This window comes from Cavia porcellus, unplaced genomic scaffold (assembly GCF_034190915.1).
Source record: "Cavia porcellus strain 051 isolate PalLab524CR breed Dunkin Hartley unplaced genomic scaffold, mCavPor4.1 scaffold_7, whole genome shotgun sequence".
NCBI lineage: Eukaryota > Metazoa > Chordata > Mammalia > Rodentia > Caviidae > Cavia > Cavia porcellus.
Window position 1 is genome coordinate 44,913,150 of NW_026947490.1, and position 23,492 is coordinate 44,936,641.

The window sequence follows — 23,492 nt, forward strand, 5'->3', positions numbered from 1 at the left end:
GTATAGCACCCTTTCCTCTCCCTTTAGGGGGTTAAAATACAAAAGCCTCTAGGTATGAAAGTGATACCTTGGAGTCTGTGTTATTTAAATCAAAGCAAATAAAGTATTTTAAGAAGGAGACTGATGTCATCAAGTTTACTTTTTTTTTTTTTTTTTTTTTTGAGTCTGGGTCACACCACATAGCCCAAGCTGGTGTCAGATATAATAATCCTCCTGCCACTGCCTTCAGTGGGCTGGGATTAGAGTCATGTGCCACTGTGACTGGAATGTTCACATTTGACATAGTAACTCAGAAGCAGAGAGCTGATCGCATGTATGTGTAATATTCAGATAGGGTACTCTGGTTTTGATCTGAGTCCCTCACGATGAAAGCAGATTGTCAGTGAGACTAAAGAAAAAAAGCAGAATTCAGAAGTGGACAGAGTTGATGTGATGATCATAGGAGTTAAAGAGTCAAGTTTTCAAAGAAAGCAGTTTCAAAGATGCTGACTGGATGGGTGTTGTTATGGCAAGGGCAAGGTGATACTACCCTGTGGTTGTCTTGAGACATAATTTTTCCTAAGTGCTTTTTTTTTATCTCATTTTCACTTTTTCCTCTGGGAATGAATTATCTCATTAGTGAATTCAGGAAAGAGAACTGTGTTCTTCCCAATGTTGTTCCCCTGTAGCAAGCTGCTCTCAGATTGTATCTTCTGCCCTCCCCTTCCTGTTATTTTCCTCTTTTCACTGCCCCTTCTTTCTCTGTTCCCTGATGCACAGGCACAACCCCTTAGGTGGCAGACTCAGGTGGGGTTTTTCAGCATTATTACAATTAAGTGAGTGTCATTAGTCTCCTCAGAATGCTATGAAACAATACAGTAAGTGAGTTGTGCAGTTCAATACCAAAAAAAAATCATTTTTGTCAATTACAATAAGTAGAAGTTTATAATCAAGGCTCTGGCACATTCAGTTTTGCACAAGTGCAATCTTCTTGGATCATAGACAGATGGTTGCTTACTGTCTGCTGACATGGCTTTTCTTTGATGAGTGCATGATTGCAAACAAGCACACACACAAATACAAGCAGACACACACAGGAGCGGGAGAGGGGGAACAAGAGAAATACTGAGTGGGCACTAGTTCTTTTGTGTTTACTTTTGATTTTTTAATGGTATTTTCCAATTAAGTTACATTTCCAGTCCTTTACTTGGAAAAATGTCCTCATTTCGTTGCCCAGGCTGAGTTTGAATTTGAGATCCTCCTGCATCAGCCTCACAAGAAATGCAATTACAGTGGGATTGCAGGCTTTTGCCTTGAGACATGGCCAGTGTTTATTACAATTAATATAATAATGCTTACTCAATTGGATCAGGGTCCCACAAGTAGTATTTCATTTGTCAGTTTCTTCCTTTGCATGTCCAACTTAATCCTACTGTTATGAGGTTTAGGAAATCAACATATAAGTTTTGGTGAAAGACGCACAATCACAAACATAATGGTTAGTATGATCACTCCACATGGGGTTCAATCCCAATTAGATCACCTGGGTTATACAGGGAAACAATTGAGACTGATAATTTATTCCATCTACCTCATGTTGTCTTTGTGATACTAGGTTCTTAGCAGAAAGGAAGGATGCCACCACTCATTCTATGAATCTAGGCAGTATAGCTAGGTTATGTGGTGGTTATAAACAAAGTTTAGAATTGCATACTACAGTGCAATTAATTAGGCAAACTACAAGACAATAGTGCAGAGCAAGAAGATCAAATGGAATATCTGAAATGGTTGAGTCTACAGGGGTTTCATGGTGTCAGCATCTTACATACCACAGCCCAGAGCTCAGGAAAACTGTGATCCTCCTGTAGAACTATGGAGAAGAGAAATACATGTAACAGCAGATACTGTGCCTGCTATTACTTCTTAAAACCTCAAACTAATAACTTACCATTGACAAGCTGAAATCTGGTGCTGCAGAATGATTTGAAGATTTAAATTACACACTTTTTTTAAGGTCTTTGTACTCATAGAGGCTGGAAGATATTTTTGGCTATAATAGGAACAGTTTATTGTAGATTACTTCTAACCTTTTTATTAATACAGACAAGTTTGAGTATGATACTGGTTTATTAAAACATCTTGTTTTACATAGTAAATATATACAATAAAATAAATGAGTTAAAAAAGAAATAGTGTCACAAATGTGATTGTAATTTTTTTATTGCAAAGAGGAAATAACCAAGGAAAATAAAACAAAGTGAAATCAATCAAAATAAACCATAACAAGTGACACAGGATTTCCAAACCTTATGTAATTAACAATAGTTACCACAATGCCTTTATTGTCTTCAGAATAGCTGCAGAGACCACCTTTACACATATTAAAAGTTGAACAGAATAGAATAGAATAGAATACAAACAATAAAAACAAAACAATTAATGCAGTAAAGGACATCAAAACAAGTCAGTAGTAAATACATAATAGCTTCCATACCATGTATTGCTATCTTTTAAATAAGTGCTCATGCTATCAGAGTTAACATAAACAAAACAAAAGAAAATACCCCTCCCAAAAAAAGCAATGAAAATAATATGGTTTCTTGGCAGGAATCTCCTCCCTCAGGGCCTGGTTCTCTTCCTCTGCAGTCTGCAAATGGCACTGATCCGCACAGTGAGGCTTGGGTCTGGTTCTCTTCACACCAGCAGTGGTCCTTGCATGGTGCTGGTATCTGGGCAAGAACCTCGGCCCATGGTGTCTAGTTCTCTCCCTCTGCAGTCCTTGAGTGGTACTGACTCACTGAGAGATACTTGGGTCTCATAAACGTGATTTTAAAATTTTCCCATTCCTGCATTCAACGAATTTTATTTTGGGGACACTATAGAAATAGAAGTATTGCCCTGGTCTCAAAATGATTTTGGTTTCATTTATTCATACACAGTAAGCAACAGAATTACTAACAACCAAGGATGTTTCATGATTACTTAAATACTTGAATATACAAAAATGTTGGTTTCTGCCAGTGTATATATCACATCACAAAGTTTAACTTATGCTGGAGTTTATGATCTCCTCTCATAGGCAGCTTATTGCTACTTACAATTGCACACTGCACAGAAGTTAGTCCTCAGGGAGAAGTGCAGGCTGCTCCTCTAGGATTTTATACTATGGGCACTTCAGGGAGTCAGAATGCACCTGGGCAGCTGCATGATTTCTCTAGAAAACATTTTTGTAAATATATTTGTATCTAGTATTGTATACACTAAAATGGAAAATATAAAGACTTTTAGTTCTCAGTTTAAATATTTCTGTTTGAAATATATTGAAAAGTGAAACTATATGGATAATCTATGTATGTTCTTATACCTAGTAAAATACTTAATATCAATTACAGATGAGTTGTTATTCTGGTGACACACTATATGGGTTAATCTCAATAGTGAGTCATGAGACATACTATGCTATAGTAATATAGTATAGTATACTCATACTATAGTCATGTAGTACAGTATGACTGGTATAAATGGCTGCAATTGAAAGCAAAAATAGATGCAATTTAAAAAAACACTAATGAGAATTGAGAACTGAGAAAATTGGGAGAAGAAGGGATAAAAAGGGAAAGAGAATGCACAGAGGCTATACAAATTATAGAGAGATTTAATGACCAGAAGAGGGGACATTATAGAGTTCAGAGGCATAGGTAAGTGGAAAAACAGAAAGAACTGCAATCAGTTAAAGCAAGCATGGACAGAGAAAGGTATGAAGTATGTCTCTGCATTTTATAGAGAAGGTACAAGATCTGTAGAAATTAAGTGACCCTTAAAAGTCTTATGCCACTTGTTCCAAGAATGGTTGATGTAGTACTCTAAATAAGAAGGAGTTTAGTGGAGAGGGGAGCAGTTCAATTCCATCAAGGGGAGAATAACTAGTTCTAGATAGAAGGGAAATGAGAGGCTGTGTAGGAGGCCCAACGTTGAGGGAAGCTTCAGGCTTTCTTGGTAATCATCATTAACTGGTGGAACAGGTCCACTCCTGGTAGAAGAAAGTTATATCCCATAGAAAGGATACATTTTGGTGAGAAAGGGAGACATCTTTAGATGACATGCTGTTTCTACAATTTCTATTTCTGGATGCTGTCCTTGGAGGTGGTATCACTAAAAATGGTAAGGACCTCTCTCTCAGTTGTCCATTTGATTGGGTCTGGGTGGAGTGTTGCAAGCCTTCTTAACATAAGTCACTTAGGAAAATGGAAGGCTGGGAGTATGAGAACCTTTCTCCATGTGTACTCTATTTTTTTTTTTTTTTTGAGGATCCAGTTAGAGCAGGGGGTCTTTTGTAAGGAAAATGCTATTGGTAAGCTGACCATTATGCTTCTTTCTGTAGTAACTGGTTCATTTTCTTTCTTCTTTTTCTCCTTTCTTTCCTCTTTCATTTTCCTTGCACTGATTCAAATCCTTCCATAGTGGTCCAGCAAAACATTTCATTTTACTTAATTCAGATCTCATCCTATGCCAACCAATCCTGGGCACAAAATCGTGGCTCTGCTTGGCTGGATGAGTTGCAGACTCATGGCTGGGACAGTGAAACAGGCACAATAATTTTCCTGCATACCTGGTCCAGGGGTAACTTCAGCAATGAAGAAATAGTAGACCTGCAGCTTCTATTTCGTGTCTACTTTTCTGGACTAACAATGGAGGTTCAGGAACAAGCCAGTCAATTTCAAATCAAATGTAAGTGCAATCAGCTCAACTAAGAGATTTCCTGAGGGTTCTATTTATGGAAAATATTTCATGTTCTTTGCTTGGACATATCTGTTATCTCATTCCAAGATAAAAGTGTGCATGCATAAGTCTGTTAGTGTATATTCCAAATACATACTAAAAATTATCAGGCTTTTGTTACTTCAGGAATATTTGTTAGCAGAACTTTATCATCTTTCCACTGTGATCTCCTTCTGTGGTCCAAAATCCAGATGTACAAAGTTGTCTAGTTCTGTAACTGATTTCCTGAAAACACAGCTCTTCAATATCTCAAAAGGTTTACATTCACAGTGTATCAACCGTGGTGAAAAATTTTATGCATCCTGAAATTCACTTCCATCTCCTTCAAAAGAGTTCCTCCCACCCCCTACATCTTAAGTTGTAGAGATCACCTATCATTTCTCCAAACTGTGCTCAGGTCAGTCTCTTGTAAATTGAAGATAATTATCTTTTACTGATCCAATTCTTCATCCCTAGCATACTTTCCTACCTTCATTTCTAATTGTATATATGTTTAGTTCACATCTACATAAAATTGTTTGCATTAGTTTCCACTCAATCCCTTTAATTCTTACATCATTGCTCTTATTTTCTTCATTTAACCCCTTATTTTCATTCCTTTCTTCCCCTAGATCCCATTGAGATACAGGTGAGAGTTGGCTGTGAGCTGCACTCTGGAAAGATCACAAAAGACTTCCTCCATGCAGCTTTTAATGGATTAAATTTCCTGAGTTACCAAAACAAATCATGGGTGCCATTTCCAGAGGGTGGGATTAGGGCTCAGAAGGTCTGTGATTTACTCAATATTTATGAAGGCTACAAGGAAACAGCATACTATATAATCAGAGAAGTCTGCCCCCGTTCTCTATTGGGTATCCTGGATGGAGCAAAGATGGATCTTCAGAGGCAAGGTCAGTTTAGCCCTTTCTTCTCAGATTGTTCTGTTAATGTGATGCCTCTTCCTGTCACCCTCTTCAATCTTAGCACAGGGAAGTGGATAAGAGGCACCGGTGCTGCTGGGTGGTAGTTCCTAGAGTTGGACAAAGTGTAACTACATGCTGACCTGGGTATCTGTGTACCTAATCTGTGTATTTTTCCATTTTTGAGTTCTCTTTCTTCTCCATGCAGTGAGACCAGAGGTCTGGCTGTCCAGTAGTCCCAACCTCCAGCCTGGTCGACTGTTGCTGGCTTGTCATGTCTCTGGTTTCTACCCAAAGCCTATTTGGGTGATGTGGATGCGAGGCACACAAGAACAACTGGAAACTAAACAAGGTGATATTCTTCCACATGCTGATGGGACATGGTATCTTCGGGTGACGCTGGATGTGGAAGATAAGGAGGCATCTGGGCTGTCTTGTCGAGTGAGGCACAGCAGCCTGAGAGACCAAGACATCATCCTCTATTGGGGTAAGACTGGAGTTTGAAGGTGTGAATGGGTGACCCTGAGCATGAGGTAGGACAGAGGAAGGTTTGATGAGGCCAGATTTAGTTGAGGGAAGTGAAAAAGGCATGACCATGAGTAATTCCAGGAAAGGAGAAATACGGCTTGGGGAATACATAGATTCAAGCTATTTTGGGGAAGCCAGAGAATCCTTCTTTGGGTAGGAATGGGAATAGAGTGACTGTAACAGGATGATTGTTGTGGCATTTAGCCAGTCATATATTATTCAAGGAGACTAGTGGATAGAGTAAAAGCAGTAGCAGGTTTTACATGACATGTATGTATATTTCCCGTACCACAGGACATGGCCTCTCTGTGATCTTGATCACCTTTGCAGTGATAGTGCCCCTGGTGCTTCTGATAGTTCTTGTATTATTGTGTAAGAAACGTTGGTGAGTTCTTTGTATTTATTCCTTACCTGCCACTTTTTGTTCCATGTTTGCTATATTTGTTAGCTTTTCTTTTGCCATCTATCTTGTATACTTTTCTCTCATTGCTGAGTCAAAATACCCAACACCCCAAATTAAGAAATGTATGTTTATATACCTCGCAATGTGTGGAGATTTCAGTCCATAATCAGCTGGTTCTAAGACAGGGGGCAACAATTTAAAGCAGCTAAAGACAGAAAAAGTGGCGAAAGAAAAATAAAGGTAAAGAGCCAGCCTGTTTTCCTCCCTTGTGTTTTACACAGGCCACCACCTCCAGGGTGGGAGTAGCACTCATAAAGTCTCTTTGCCTTCCTCTTGTTTGGAAATTAAAGGCCCTGGTTCCCTGCTGAGATCCTTATACTACTAAACTTCTGAAGTTGACAAAATGTATCAAAAATACCACAGGCTTCAATTTATCTAGTGTTTCTCCCATTTTTCCACAGCTCATATCAGGGTATCCCATGAGATGACTTCTCCAGCCTCTGCCTTGCTAACAAGAAGCCAAATTCCCAAGGGCTTTGGACAGCATGGTGATGACACCCTTTCTACAATATGTTTGAGTTGCTTCTCTTTTTTCATACTAATTACTTGTTAATTTGTTCCAGATTATGAAACTTGACAGGATAGCACCTCTGTTTTTGTCAGTTGTATTAAACCCTTGATTGCTATTCCTGATTTCACTTTGTCCAGAGACCTTATTGACCTTTGTGTATGAAGCAGCCTTTCTTTCTTATGGGCTCAGTGAGCCCTTCAACTGCACTCTGTTTCAAGCGTCCCTCTGTTGCTGCCTGAATTGCTGTTACCCAGGTCTTCCTTCCTCTTTTTATTTTAAGCTGTTTGAGGGTAAGGACCATGACAAGGGTGCCTTTCCTACATGCAATATATACTTAATGGGAAAATAAACAAATAAATATAAACCACCATATGAGTTTAGATTAACTATCATGTTTTTGTTTTTCCCTTAGTTTTCTCTCTGATACTGTTGGCACATTTAAAACACTGATGTTCTTTTTTTTTATTTACATGAATAACTTAACTGAGAAACTCTAGTATCCTTTTTATAGTTGACTCATGTCCATCATAGAATTTTGAAGAAAAATGCAACTTAGTCTATTTTTTATTAAAGGGAATGAAACCAAAAAAATAAAACAGTGAAAGTGATATAAGGTTTCAAAACAAGTTAAGAGAACTTCAACAATGGCTGCCATAATAAAACATGTTGTCTTTGAAATAGCTTTTTATGCCATCAGATATAAAATCAAACAAAACAAAACAATAAAAATGATATGAGACTTTAATCCAAGCTGTCCTTTTCATTGCTGAATAGAAATAGTTTTCAGTATGAGACTCATCAAGTTAAGCATCTTGGTATATTGTTTGTGTTACTGTGTGCTCATTTAGTATTCTTTGTCTTTGTCAGTTCTCTGCCTGGACATGTTTTGTACACCGTTTGTAGTCACTGATGTCTCTAATAACTACCACCACCTCTTTTAAGCTTATAGCAGTTTATTTCTTTCCTTCATCTGTCCTCTCACTCCCTCTTTCTTTCCCGCAAGTTCTCATGTATAATCAGGATATGTGGATATATTAACTGTAGTTCCCTTTGGTCTCTCCTTAGGGTTGTGTCCGTGTGTGTGTGTGTGTGTGTGTGTGTGTGTGTGTGTGTGTGTACAGGCACTCAAACTTCTGGAAATGACTGGGAGTTTATCAAAGTTCTATATGGCTAGTTTATCTTTCAGATGTCTTTGCCAAGTGGTGCTTGGTTTGATCTTTGTCTCAGCCAGTACTGTAGCATCTGGCAGCCGTTATGTTGCCCTTTGGCTTTTCCCACTGATTACTGTTGCTACAACCATTCTGCACATGGAATCTTTCTGTGCATTCTAAATTGTACGTAGCTTTCTTATGGCAACAAGTCTGGTGGTCCCCATCAGATTTCATGATGCAGCCAGAAAAGGGATGAGCACATTCCCACATTAAATTCTCATCATCTTCACTGGTCTTACAGAGGCTTGTGTGGTTGCTTATGAATTTTTCTCAGTGTGTGGTGTGCCTTTACAGATTTGCACTTGGTTCACTGAGGTAGGACATGTGGTGCTCACTCCTCTACAATTTGAGAAGTACTCCTCTGTGCAGTCCTTCTTTAAGAATTATGAAAACTGAAATCCTTACTCTCAACAAAATCAAATATATATGTAGCATGATCAATAGGAATGATATATTATTATGAATATACTCAATTAGAATACCACCATTTGCTAAGTTGGATATATTTTATGTTACAAAGTTAATAAAAGAATATGGGAGACCAAATGATAGGGTCATGTGAGTAGAGAGGACTTCCCAATATCATTCCATGATAATTCTTCTGAAATATGAGGAAAAAATGCCATTGGCACTTTTGAATGCCTCCCTTTTGAAAAATTACGGCAGGTACATAATTGCTGTACAATAAATACACTCTGAATATGGTTCAACACTATGAAAATGTTGATCTGATAATTCTTCAACATTATGTATATCTTATCTGAAGCCCAATAAACAATTTAAATTAATGATTGTTAATAGTTTCATTCTTCTAGCCATAGGACAAAAAAGTTTAAATAATGAGAGGGAAACAAGCCTCATTAGTAAAGACTATCAAGATACGTATTGATTGAGTGATTTGTACTCAATCTAGGGCAACACAGAATGTTAAAACAGAGGAGGCAAGTAGATAAGAAGAGTTTAATTAGGAGGGCATGGAAGAAGTCACCACACATAAGGGTGTTGTGGCTCTCCCTGCAGACAAAGGGCAGGTTCTGCCTGATACAGCCTCTAATGGGGGTAGAGCTCTGCGGATTGATGTGAGCTGATGTATTTTGTGGGAGTGCAGTGAATTGGGTAAATTTTTACATTCCTGAGCTTTTGTAGACTTTTGGGTGGGAGAAGTCATAAGGGCTTCTGGGAAGAAGGAGGTATGCATTATCAAGGCACAGCTTTGAACTTTTGCCATAATGATTGTGCTGTGTCCAATCTCTTTCATGTTACGGGTCACTGTGGAATCTCTCTGGCTGATTCCTGCAGAGAAGTAGCATTGTTGGGGCCTAGGGTAGAACAGAATGGGACTAAGGGGTCTGTTACATCTGAGTCTGTGAAACAGAGATGTCTCTCAGTAATAGGATTTCTTTAATAGTGATTTCCTGTATTCTGGCTTGGATAAATCACAAGAGGAGCCTAAAGACATAGGGTACAAAGAGTAAAAAAAAAATTACTATGGTAATTATTGGACCCATAATGGGCATTAAATGGTAGCCCCGGACCCGAAGGAGTCCCACCATGAAGACCAAGGGGTGGCTTCTGGAAAATATTACTTCCCTCATATGTCAGTTGCTAATTTTTTGACTTTTTGTGCCAGATCTTTGACTATACCTGATTAGTTGGGAAAGTAGTAGCATTCTTCTCCTAGCATAGTACAGTATTGCTATGAGGATATTCAAGTGACCTGTCTTGTGAAGGACTACCATTGCAAAAGTGTTGATTTAATGTTCCAGTGAATTAATGCTTTGGGAAGCTGATGTTACAGTCTTTTCTAGATCATGGGATAATGTAGAATAGTAGCTGAAGCTTGTTCCCAACCATCCTGTTCCCATCCCAATAGCTGCAAAGACCCAAATACCTGCCGATATTGAAACTAACTGTATGGTTCTGTGGTTTTGAGTGATATTTAATGTTTGATCGTATGTGAGAGTTTTATTTCTCTTACAGAGAGACATGTGGTGTTAAAAATCCAACAGTGCATGTGCTGGTCCAATATGCGGGGAGGTGGGAGTATGCTCCATTGCCACAAATGAAAAAGGTGTTTGGGGGAGGATGTTTGTAGAGTCTGTCTTTGAGGATTAATGATGTAATGGGTACAGGCCACTAGGTCCCCCCAAAATAGCTCACAGAGATCAGGAAGGGGGTTGGGTGCATTGGTATGGTTAGAGTCTCTCAGAGTGGATTGTATGCAGGTGAGATTACATGCCAGGGCTGATTTGGAGCTATCTGGAGAAGGCCAGCAACTGGATATGAGGTTGTGTTTGGTTTGAGATTTGATTGGCTAAATATTACAGGCTGAACCATGTAGATGTCTGCTGAAAAAGGCAAGCATAGCCAACAAGTAGTGTGTGAATAAATGGTCCTCTTTTGGAGCAAAGTGTAAGTCATATTGAGAATCTCGGTAGTGGTTGGTGAAATAAACTGATTTAGTTTTGTTTATACTTTCTTTGGGTCTTGAGGCATAAGGAGAGGAACAGGAGTAAGCCTTCGGATTAATGTCTTTTTACGGTAAAGAACTGGTACCCTCATGGTGGCTGCATGTGAATTGAAAACCCTATCTTTGAGCAGCTGAGAATTTGAGAGGGTCTTTTATAGTGAACAAAAGTCATCTGTCTGTGAATCTGTCAGGTTTAAGATTAGAGGAGGCATTAATATATTTGTCATTATTTTTGTAAAATCCCATTGGACCACTTGAACCGATACTGTTACCACCCCAATAATGGCAGTGATACCAATAGATGTTAAAACAGGAGCCAGGGCACAAGCTTTTGGGAGACATAATGAACCTGTTGGGAGGTCCCTGGGATTTGTCTTCCTGTGATGTCTTTTCCTGGGTTGGATACATCTTGCTAACTTTATCACAGGTTGAGTCACCAAGTATACCAGATGAGATCTGTTCCACTTTGCTTGAAGAGCTGAGCTTGAACCTGTGGACTTAAGAGTTTTAATATAGATTAGGTCCCCTGGAGATTTGCCCTCAGAGACTTGGGGGTGGCGTAAGTCTGGGTGTTGGCGAAGAAAGTGTCTGAGGATTGAGAGAACTGGGATTTAATTAGCTAAAGGAGGATTCTCAGTGAGTGAGGGTAGATTTTGTAAGACAAAGGGTCCACCATACGAGAGCTGAAATGGGTTTAGTTGAGTGGGTGATCTGGGTAAGGCTCGCAGTTTGTAAGGGCTAGAGGTAGAGGTTGTGGTCATCATTGATTTAGTTCTATTAGGAGTTCGATCAGGTGTGCCTTTATGAGACAATGGTGGATAATAGGGTATGTGTTGTTCCCAAGTGATATTAAGGTTAGAGGACACTTGTGCAATCTGAGAGATGAAGGCTGGGCCATTATCAGATTCCATGTATTGTGAGAGTCCAAATCTAGGAACGCTGTCTCAGAGTAAGGTATTGGCAACTACGTCTGTTATCTCTCTGGTGGTAGGTCAGGCCTCTATCCAACCTGAGAAGGTGCATATGAAAGTAAGCAGGTATTTTATGTGTTTGTATCTGGGCATATGTGTGACATCTATTTGCCAGTCTTGGCCTGCTGTATTTTCATGGAACTAATGAGCAGGAAAATGTGGAGGGGGCATATGATCCTGCAGAGATGTCTTGGCAAATTTGACAATTGAGGGTTAGTTTTTGTATGACTTTTAGATGATGTTTACATGTAATTATTGGATCTAGTAGTCTGTGTAACGTTGAAGCTCCATCATGAAAAAGTTGTGTAGATCTGATAGGATTTGTTTGGTTTGGCCTTCTAGTAGCATTAGTTTTGACCCTTGAAAATCCATCCCTTGGAGTTTCCAGTGTAGTTAGGTTTTGTGAGAAGTTGTAGTTCTGCTTGTGAATATAAAGGAACAGGAAAGCTCTTGGGAATAAGAGGGAGAAACCAAGGAGGTCAAGGGAATTGTGCTGCTAACTTTGCTTGTAAATCTGCAAAAGCACTGCCTTGGGAGATAAGGTTTGTTGAAGATTGATGACCTCTGCAGTGTATCACTGCAGCCTATTATGGGAGTTGTCCTGCTTCTAAGGGTTTAAGAATAAGTGTAGCATTGGTGACTGGAGAGCCTTGAGTGTTTATGAGGCCTCTTTCTTGCCATGTGACTGCATGTGAGTGTAGAATGTTAAAGCATATTTGGAATCAGTATACATGTTGAGAACTCTGTCCTTTGCAAGTGTGAGGACCTATGTCAAGGTGATAAGTCTGGCCTTTTGTGAGGAGATTGCTGGAGATAATGGGTATGCTTCAATCACTCCAGACCTATTAACTTTGGAATATCCCACTTTTTTGGGTCTTGGCAGTGTTTGTAGTGCTTCTATCTATGAACCAGCTATCAGTTGCATTAGAAAGAGGAGAATCATGTGTATGTGGGAAAGGAGTGGGAGTTGAATAATCTCTGACCATGAATGTAGGGGACATATCTCAGAGCCTGTCACTGGTATGGATAATAGAGTTACTAGACTTAGTGTGTTGCTAGTAGAGAGTATGATGGTGGAAACTTGTATTAGAGTAAGAGTTACTTGCTGTAAATGTGATGGAGTCATTAAAGCAGGGAGTGTCTTATGAGAAATTAAGTCTATTAGGCTATGTGGTGAGTAGACTGTGATTGTTTGCCCTAAAGTGAACTTTCAGGCTTCTTCTGTCAGGGATTAAAAATAACAAGGAAACAAGCAGTAACAATACAAAGGCTAGAAGATGACAAGAGGATCTACAACTTGAGAATAAAGAATGTGAATAAAGAAGCAGGGGTACAAACAAAGGAACTACAGAAGTTATTCACAGAAATAATTAAGGAAAACTTCCAAAATATAGGAAAAGGAAATCATATTCTGATATATGAGGCATACAGAACTACAGCCACATACAACCAAAACAGAGTTACACCCACTCCAATAATAATCAAGATCCCAGAAATTCAATATAAGAACAGAATATTCAAAGCTGTTAGAGACAAGAAACAGATAACCTATAAAGGAAGGCCTATCAGAATAACAGCAGGATTCTTGACACAATCACCAAGTCAAGAAGAGCCAGGAGTGAAATATTCCAAGCGCTGAAAGAAAATAACTTCCATCCCAGATTGATATACCGTGCTAAGCTCTTTCTACAAATTAATGGAGAAACATGAAGCTTCCAAGACAAAGAAGAATTTGGGAAATTTACAAGCACCAATTCAACTCTACAGAGAATACTGCAGGGCATTCTAGAGAGAGAGAAAAGTATTGGGATTCCAGGAACAGTGGAAGAGAGGCGTCAATGAATCAAGCAGAAAACAGAATGAAGAAGATAAGTAGATAACTAATGGCAAAAAAATAGCATAACAGAAATAAGGCAGAGAAGAGTTTATTCAAAACTGATATGATTGATAGTATCAAGTCTGAGAGTAGGCAACTACATTGAATATGAGAAGACTACAACACACATCCTGGTTTGATAAGTGCTGTTTTTTTTAAGTTCTATACTATATAAAAATTTGTGTTTTTATTAATACTGTTATGTCCTGATATATTCAATTTACTATGTCTGATGATTTAGCCAGTTCTATTGGAGATAATAAGAGACAACACAGGGACCATGGTAGATCTCTTTGTACAATGGTCTTATATATTTATTTCAATTCATGTGTTTATAGGAATATGTTTTCTTTTGTTTCTCCTTCTAATATACAAAGGATAGAAATACATGTTAAGTCTCATGCATGTGTAGAATCTATAAACAGTTTATGAGAACTGATCATATGACACATGATGAAATGAACAGATTCTTTGAAGAAAAAGAGACCCTAAAATACCCAGTGCTGATCCTGGAGTGTCATAATGTGAAACTCAGCAATAGTATTATTCTTTGCTCAGAGTGATACTAGCCTGTTTGGGTTTATTCAATCTCAACATAATTGAAGATATGGATAACTGCATGTATGTTTAGGTATATAGGATTGACAACCATATTTCTAAGTTTTTGTTGGACAGTTGAACAGAACTGTTTGCTGTATCACTGTTTGAATCCCTTTACATGCTCCACTTTAGTATCTTGAATAACTATTTGTAAGAGGACTATCTATAATCATCAACTAGTGATTTTTTAATGTTTATTTTTTTCTTTGAACTTATGCATTTTTTCTACCTGTTTTCTATTTTGTTTAGTCTTTCTTTAAATTAAAATTTTAAAAAAAGACACTACAATACCAAATGCTGATCATGGAGTATCATGATGTGAAATCTAGAAATACTGTTATTCTTTGTTCAGAATGATTTTAACTTGCTTTAGTCATTTTAATCTAAACATAAATGAAAATATGGATAACTGCATGTATGTTTAAGTGTATAGGATTGACAACCATGTTACCAGTTTTTGTTGGACAGTTGAACAGAACTGTTTGCAGTCTCACTGCTTGAATTCCCACTTTACATGTTCCATTTTTGTATCTTGAAATACTATTTGTAAAATGACAATATGTAAATATCAACTAGTGATTTCTTACTGTTTATTTTTTCTCTGAATGTAAGTATTATTTATACATATTTCATGTTTTGTTTAGTCTTTCTTTAAATAAAATTTAAAAAAAGAAAAAAGAGGGAAATATCTAGCAACAAATTTTCATATCAGCAAAATGAAACTAGCACCAATAAACACACTAAGGCTCCATCTCAAGCTTCTAGAAAAAGAAGAGCAAGTCGATCCCAAAGTTCATACAAGAGAGGAAATTATAAATAGTAGAGCAGAAATTAATGCAATTGACTCAAAAAACAAAGAATTAATGATTCAAAGAGCTGGGAATTTTAGAGAATAAACAAAATTAATAAACATCTAGACAACTTTATCAAGAAAAAGAAAGAAAAAATCTTCAATTCATGTTATAAAGGCTGAAAAGAGTGAAATTACTACAGATCTCATGGAAATTCAAAAGATCATGAACATCTACTTTGAAAATCTATACTCATATGAGGTTAAAAACATAGAGGAAATTGACTGATTTCTAGAAACGTGAACTACCAAAGCTCAACCAAGAACATATAACAGTTTTGAACAATTCAGAATCAGCTACTGAAATTGAAAACATGATTAAAATCTTAACCACAAACACACCCCAAGTCATGGTGGTTTCTCAGCTGAATTCTACAAGAAATTCAAGGGAGATTTAATTCCAACAATCCTCAGACTCTTCAATGAAACTAAAAAGGCAGCAATCCTTTACTCATTTCTGGAGGAAAATGGTTACCAAAACCAGAGAAAGACTTAACTAAAAGGAGAAATGTTTGCCAATCTCAAGTAACGGACATTGATGCTAAGAGTCTCAATAAAATAGTGTCAAATAGAATGAAGCAAATAATCAGGAGGATTATACATTATCATCAAGTGGAATTTATGACAGGAATTCAGGTATGGCTTAACACATGCAAATCAATAAATGTAAATACCACATCAACAGAGTCAGAAACAAAAATCAAATGAACCTCTTAGTAGAAGCAAGAAAAGCTTTTGATAATGTCCAACACATGTTCATGATAAAAACCCTACAGAAACTTGGAATAAATGGCATTTACCTCAATCTGATATGGGTCATATATGAATAACAAAAGCCAACATTCTACTAAGTGGACAAAATTTGGAACCTTTCAATCTAAAATCAAGAACAAATCAATGACATCCACTATCACCATTCTTACTCTATATTGTGCTGGAAAAATTAGCCAGAGCAATCAGAAAAGAGAGAGAAATAAAAGGAATAAGGAGAGGACAGGAAGAAGTTAAATTATCACTATTTGCAAATGACATCATACTTTATATAGAAGACTCCAAAAAAACTCCATTAAAAGAATACTATAATTAATAAACAAATTCAGAAATATAGTTGGATACAAAGTCAACACTCAAAAATCAAAATTATTCTTATACACACTCAAAAAATTCCACGAGACAAGTCATAGAAACATTACCTTTCAAAATAGCAACTAAAAGTATGAAATGCTTAGGATTCAACCTAATCAAGAATGTAAAAGACCTATGTGCTGACAATTATACTACTCTAAAAAAGGAGAATGAAGGGGATATTAGAAAATGGAAGGATATTTCTTGCTCTAGATTAGGAAGAACCATCACTGTAAAAATAGCCATACTTTCAAAACTGTTATACAGATTTAATGCATTCCCAATCAAAATACCATTAACATACTTGGCAGATCTAGAGAAAACATTCGTAAAATTCATTTAGAAACTGAACAAATGTAAAAAAACAAAGGCAGTTCTGGACAATAAAGGCAAGGCAGGAGGCATCTCAATTCTTTTTTTTTTTTTTTTTTTTTTAATTTTATTTAAGGAGAAAAGAAAAAAAGCAGAGAAAGGGTACAAGTTATACAGATTTGCAGAAAAAAAAATGAACAGTAGGAAATTACTAGTTAATGGATTACATATTGTCATCTTAGAAATAATTGTTCAAGTCACAAAATTAAAGCTTGTAAAGTAGACATTCCATCAATGATACTGCAAACAGTTCTGTTCAATGATCCAATAAAACTCTGTGATATCATTTTCTATCTTATACACTTAAATATACATGCAGTTATATAGTACAGAGCACTTTCTTTTCCTCTCTTTTGTACAATGACTATTACACATTTTGGGTTTCATTGCTCCCATGGTTCTTATTACTTTTTTGGAAGAGAGTAAAACCAAATGTGACATAACAGAACAGAATCGGTCAAGTCAAAGGGGTGGACATAATAGATAATGTGAAAACATAATACAAGGTGATCAACAATGGTTACCATAATGCCTCCCGCTATCTCTAATAGAATTGCCTATATTGTTAGTTACAATACAATTGAACAAAACTGTAAAGAATAAAACCGACAAAACCAAAACATTGGAGACATTGTAGGTCTTCAAAAATAGATAAAAGTCAATGAGAATGGGCGTCATAATGAATCTCATTATCTTCACAGCTGATGCCTAAATTTTCGAACCTGATACTATCCAGCAAAACAGAATGGGGGAACATCAGTTAAAAACCAGATGGTGAGAGTAATACAGGGCTTTAAATCGAGGTAATGGAAAGTCAAAGTGGGTTACTATAATATATCCTGCTATTTTTTTCCTTTAATTAAAAGGATAAAAATAAAAAAGTAAATAATGGAGTGGAGATTGAGATAAAAGAGGGCATAACAACGAAACAGCACAGATCAAAACATAACCATTTAAGCAGAATAGTGTTTCACCACCAGATAATCCTGACCTAAAAGTAGTTACCATATTATCTCTTTCCTTGAAATCCTTGAGTACAACTTCGTATACTGTAGCATTAAGTATATCAAAACAATGTAAAACCATTCAAGAGAATGACAGCATTACAGAGTATTTAGAATCGACTAACAGAAAATGAACAATGGTTTCTGTATAATCTCCTTGTCTTTAAAAGGTTTTTGCTTATACTATCATACATAATAAAATCCAGTAAGATACAACCTATTTGGACCATTGGAGACAGAAGGACAAAAGCTAGATGAGACTTCAAAACAAGATGATACTAAATCAGTATTACCTATTAAGATGTCATTTTCTCCAAAATAGCTGTTCCTATCATCCAATCTTCTCTGCCTCATTTCTGTTGAGCTCTTATTCTGTCAGTAGCTGTCAGTTTGTCTTCTTCACTTTGTTCTCTGCTCCATTCGTTGTGGCCTCCATTATTTCTGGATTCTTTGTATTTTTCTTTTTTTAGAATATCCTGCAATACTCTCTGTAGAGTTGAATTGGTGGTTGCAAATTCCCCCAGTTCCTCTTTATCCTGGAAGCACCTTGTTTTTCCATCAATTTCGAGGGACAGTTGTGCAGGATATCTCAATCTTGGCTGGAGATTATTATCTTTCAAAGCTTGAATTATTTCCCCCCAAGCTCTTCGTGATTTGATGGTTTGTGCAGAGAAATCTGCTGTAATTCTGATGGGTGCTCCCTTGTAAGTGGTCTGCTTCTTGTCTCTGACAGCTTTTAATATTCTGTTCTTGTATTGAATTTCTGGAATTTTTATTATTATATGCCTGGGTGTTGCTCTGTTTGGGTTGTAGGTAGCTGGGGTCCTGTATGCCTCATACATCTGAGTATCTTTACCTTTTGCTAAATTAGGAAAATTCTCCTGGATTATTTCTGTGAGTAGCTTTTGTAGTTCATTTGTTTGTGTCCCTACTTCTTCTTTTATGTTCTTAATCCTTAAGTTATGGCTCCTCTTATCATCTTCTTGTCTTTGTATTATTGCTGTTTGTTTCTTTGTTATTTTTAAGAAGTTTTTCATTTCATTCTCCCATATTACAATTCTGCCCTCCAGTTCAGATAGTCTGTCCTTAGTTTCTTTCAAGCTGTTATGCCAGTCTTCGATAGACTTCTTAGTTTCTTGGTAGTCCCTTTGAACCTGCTTCACGTATTCTATGCTTTCCCTGTTTTCTCCATCAAACACTTCTCCCCTCTTTTTCTGTTCTTCCATTCCACCATCTGTTTTTTCTTGGGTGGTGCTTAGTATTTCTCTAACTATTTTGCATACTTCTAGCTTCAGGTCGTTGATAACTTCATTCCTGAATTGGTCTATGAGGCTCTCTATATGGCGCCTTATGTGTAATGGTGCGGTGTCTGTTATTGCCTGTTTCTCAGAATTGGGGGCCGAGGAGCCTTTCTTGTTGCTGCCTCTTCCCATATTCTCTGTTCCTTATGTATGCAAGCTTATATGAGAGGCCTAGCTTCTCTCTCTGTCAGCCACAGCCTGATCGAATTGCGCCAGTTAGGTGTTTCCACTCACTGCTGCACACCAGGCAGCCTACGCGGGGGCCCACCCCTCCCGGCCTCCGTCAGGCTCTGGGATCTGGATTGGGCCAGCCTACGGGGTCCGCCGGCAGCGTCACGCAGGCCAGGCACTTTTCAACAATCCCGCCCGACAGGGGAATGTGTGGCTGGAGTCGCCAGCGCGCCCTGCTCCCGCAGGACTGCCCGGGCCCAGAAAGTCCGCTGGAGTCAAACTGTGGTGGAGTGTCAGTTTCTCTCACTCACCTCGCCACAAGTCAGAACATGCCTCCCTGCCTGTCCTGTTTTCGACTCCGTTCACAGACTCCCGTTCTCAGAGTTTCCGTGCGTCTCTCTCCTTGCCGAGCCGATGTAGAGGCAGCCAGCCACCGTGCGGCGGGAAACCCAAATGGCGTGGGGTCCAGCCTCAGCAGCGAGGCTTTTCTGTTCCTGTTTTAGCACCAGGACTGCATTCCGAGTTGGTTTCTCTCAGCCGAGTTCGTTCCTGAGTCAGCAGAGCATAACTCCACCTGCTTATGTCTCTTTAGTCCGCACCATACCTGGCTTCTGAGCCTAGTTTTCAGAGAGCCTCCGGTAGTTGCTGTTATCTGTCCGCCATGTTCTCCCGGAAACGGCATCTCAATTCTTGAGTAGAAATTATACTACCAAGCCACAGTGATAAAATCAGCATGGTACTGGCAAAGAAACAGACCTGAGGATCAATGGAACAGATTTAAATACGCAAAAACAACTATAAAGACACTCAGCTTATATTTTACAAAGGTTGTAAACATGTTAACTGGAAGGATAGACTCTTTAATACATGGTGTTGGAAAAATTTGCTTTCTACATGCTGAAGACTAAAAGTAGATCCATGTCTATCACCATGCACTAAACTAAAATCAACATGGAACAAAGATCTAAATAATAAAATACAAAAACTAAATGTACTGTAATACAAGGTAGGTAGAAATCTTGGAAACACATGGGTAGACAAAGAGTTTATGAATCAAATGCAAATGGCACAGGAAATACTTCAAAGAATCAACAACATGGATCTCGTTTTCTTAAAAAGTTTTTGCACTGCATAAGAAATCATCAAACTGAAATGAAAACCCTAACAGGGAAGAATTTTAGTTCCTCAGACAAAGGAATGATATTCATAATATACAAAGAATGAAAAACATGAAACCCCTCAAATTCAATGACCCTTTTCAAAAATGGGCATCTGAGCTAAACACACATTTTTCAGATGAAGATATACAAATGACAAATAAATACATGAAAATACGTTCACCATCACTGGTCATTCAAGAAATTCAAATTAAAACAGCACTGAGATTTCATCTAACTCCAGAAAAAATGGTATCAGGGAATGAACTGAGAACAAATACTGGTGAGGCTACCGGGAAAAAGGAACACTTCTCCACTGTTGTTCAGGGTGTAGACTGGTGTAGTTACTGCGGAAAGCAGGAGGGAGATTCCTAAAAAAAAATCTAGGCTAGAAAGTCCTATTTAATAAAGCTATTCCCCTCCTGGGTATTTCCCAGAAAACTGAAAAGGTCATGTCACACTGATATATATGCATCCATGTTTTTAGCAGTACAATTAATAATAGCTAAATATTGGAAACAATCAAAATGTCCATCAACCAGAGAATGGATGAAAAAGATGTTGTATTTTTAATACAATAGAATATTATTTAGCTATAAAAATGATGATCTTGAGGCTTTTATAGGTTGATGGAGGCAACTTGAAACTATCCTTATAAACGAAACACATCAAACTCACATTTGTAAATATCATGCCATCTGTCTAGTATAGAAAATAATGATGAACTTAAAGAATAATATGATCCAAAATGTATAATAGATATTGTAATAATGAAAGGGAAATAAAGTGCTCTAAACAATATAACTGTATGTATGTTTAAGTGTGCAAGATAGATAAAGGTATTACTAAGTTTTTGTTAGTTTATCAAATGAAATAGTTTGTACTGCCATTGTTTGACTTTCTGTCCACTTTTTAAGCTTTTATTATGTAACACGATCAACTACTTCTAAGAAAAAATATTTAATTTATCAACTCATGATTTGTTACTTTTTTGAAATTCTGTTATTTCTACTTTTTTGTTTTGTTTTATTCTCTAAATAAAATGCAGGCTGAAATTGCTTCAAATTAGAGGTTTGATTGCTAATCTTTTAATTTTGCATAATTTTTCAGTTATGAAATCTTATGCAATGCAATGAAACCTCTGATACATTACCCCTTATATGAAAGAAGAAGAAAATATGTAAAACAAAATAAAATTAAGTTGCTATAAATACAAAATAAAGCATGGAAATAGACATGTTAATCTTTTTATTTAAAGAAAAAATGGAAAAAATATGGAAATAATGCATAATTTCAAAAAATAAGCAGTAAGAAATCACTAGTTGATAAATACATATTGTCCTCTTACAAAAAGTTGTTCAAGTTACAAAAGTGAAGCATACAAAGTGGATATTCAAACAGCGAGATCACAAACAGCTCTGTTCAGTGATTCAACAAAAACTCAATAATATGGTTATCAATTTACACACTTAAATATACATGCAGTTATATCCTTTACAGCAGTTTTTCCTCTTTTTTTACAATAGCAATTACACATTTTGGATTTTATTATTGCTACATTTCTTACTTTTTATACAACACACACAAGTGACATTTATATATATATATATATTATTCTTATTTATTTCACTAATGAGGATTGCCTTAAGTTGTCTGCATTTGCCTATGAAGGCCTCAAGACCATCCTTCTTTATAGATGAGTAGTATTCCATTGTATAAAAATATCACATCTTTTTCATCCATGGGCATTTTGGTTGTCTCCAAGATTTAGCTGGTACAAATTGTGCTGCTATGAACATAGGTGCACATATATCACTGTAATATGACTTTTTTAGTTTTCTGGGAAAATATCCAGGAGGGGAATAGCTGGGTTGAACGGAACTTCCAACCAGAGTCTTTAGTGAAATCTCCATACTCATTCCCACAGAGGTTGCACCATTCTGCACTTCCACCACCAGTGGAATGGTGTTCCTTTTCCTCCCCGCTGCATCCCCAACATTTGTTACTAGTTGATTTCTTGATGGCAGCCATTCTTTCCACAGTGAAATGAAATTTCAATGCTGTTTTAATTTGCATTTCTCACGTGATCAGTGATGGTGGACATTTCTTCATGTATTTATTTGCCATTTGTGTATCTTCATCTGAGAACTGTGTGTTCATCACAGATGCCCATTTTTGGAGAGGGTCTTTGAATTGGGGGGGCTTGATGTTTTTCAATTCTTTATATGTATAAGTACTTTGTCTGATGGGTTGCTGGCCAAGATTCTTTCCCAATCTGTGGGTTTTCTTTTCACTCTGTTGGTGATTTATCTGAAGTGCAGAAACTTTTCAATAATATGAGATCTCAGTTGTTGACTCCTTGAAGTGTTTCCTATGCGGTTTGTCTTGTGCTCATAAATTCTCTGCCTACCCCTATGTTTCCAAGACTTATACATAACTTGTTATCCAGTAGATTTAGTGTTTCTGTTTTAATATTTAGACCTTTGATCTATTTGGACTTTAGATTAGTACATGGTGATAGGCATAAATCTAGTTTCAGTCTTCAGCATGTGGAGAGCCAATCTCTATTAAAGAAGTTATCCATTCCAATGAACATGTTTAGGCCCTTTGTCAAATATCAGGTGACTGAGTGTCTTTTTAGTTGTGCTTGCATCTTCTAAACTGTTCTATTGATTCTTGTGTCTCTTTTTTTGCTAGTACCCTGCTGATTTTATCCTTGTTGCTTTGTAGTATGGTTTCACGTCAGTAATTGAGATCCCTCCTGCCTTGCCATTTTTGCCCAGAATTGCCTTTGCTATTCTAGGTTTCTTCTGTATCCAAATGAATTTTAGGTGTGTTTTCTCTAGATCTGTGAGATATGTTAGTGGAATTTTGGTTGTGATTGCATTAAATCTGTATATCAGTTTGGGGAGTATGAACATTTTCACAATGTTAGTTCTCCATATCCAAAGGCAAGAAATATCCTTCCATTTTCTAATATCCTCTTCAATCTCCTTTTATAGCATAGCACAATTTTCAGCATATAGGTCTTTTATATTCTTGGGTTAATTATTGATTATTTCATTTTTTTAGATGCTATTATGAAGGGTGATATTTCCATAGTTTGTCTCTCATTTAGTTTTTTTTTGTGTGTGTGTGTGTGTATGTGTATGGGAATGCTATTGATTTTTGAGTGTTGCCTTTGTATCCAGCTACATTGCTGAATTTGTTTATTAATTATCATGG

The 23,492-nt window shown here is 37.1% G+C and overlaps 2 protein-coding genes across 2 annotated transcripts in view; both read left to right on the plus strand.

The window, feature by feature from the left end:
* Positions 1 to 23,492, plus strand: part of LOC100733491 (T-cell surface glycoprotein CD1b3-like) — a 351,357-nt gene that overhangs the window by 312,912 nt on the left and 14,953 nt on the right. The window lies entirely within an intron of this gene.
* On the plus strand, positions 4,029 to 7,403 carry LOC100720047 (T-cell surface glycoprotein CD1c3-like). Its single transcript, XM_003466531.3, has 6 exons — positions 4,029 to 4,140; positions 4,441 to 4,707; positions 5,370 to 5,648; positions 5,866 to 6,144; positions 6,480 to 6,570; positions 7,050 to 7,403. Exons 1-6 carry the CDS (start codon positions 4,080 to 4,082, stop codon positions 7,069 to 7,071), a joined length of 999 nt encoding a protein of 332 aa, XP_003466579.1. The 5' UTR covers positions 4,029 to 4,079; the 3' UTR covers positions 7,072 to 7,403.

Excerpts from the sequence above, each read along its gene's own strand:
- LOC100720047 (XM_003466531.3), top strand. The coding sequence starts at position 4,080 with ATGCTGTTTCTACAATTTCTATTTCTGGATGCTGTCCTTGGAGGTGGT. Across the intron at positions 4,708-5,369 it reads CAGTCAATTTCAAATCAAAT|ATCCCATTGAGATACAGGTG; the intron begins GTAAGTGCAATC and ends TTCTTCCCCTAG. Across the intron at positions 6,145-6,479 it reads AGACATCATCCTCTATTGGG|GACATGGCCTCTCTGTGATC; the intron begins GTAAGACTGGAG and ends CCCGTACCACAG.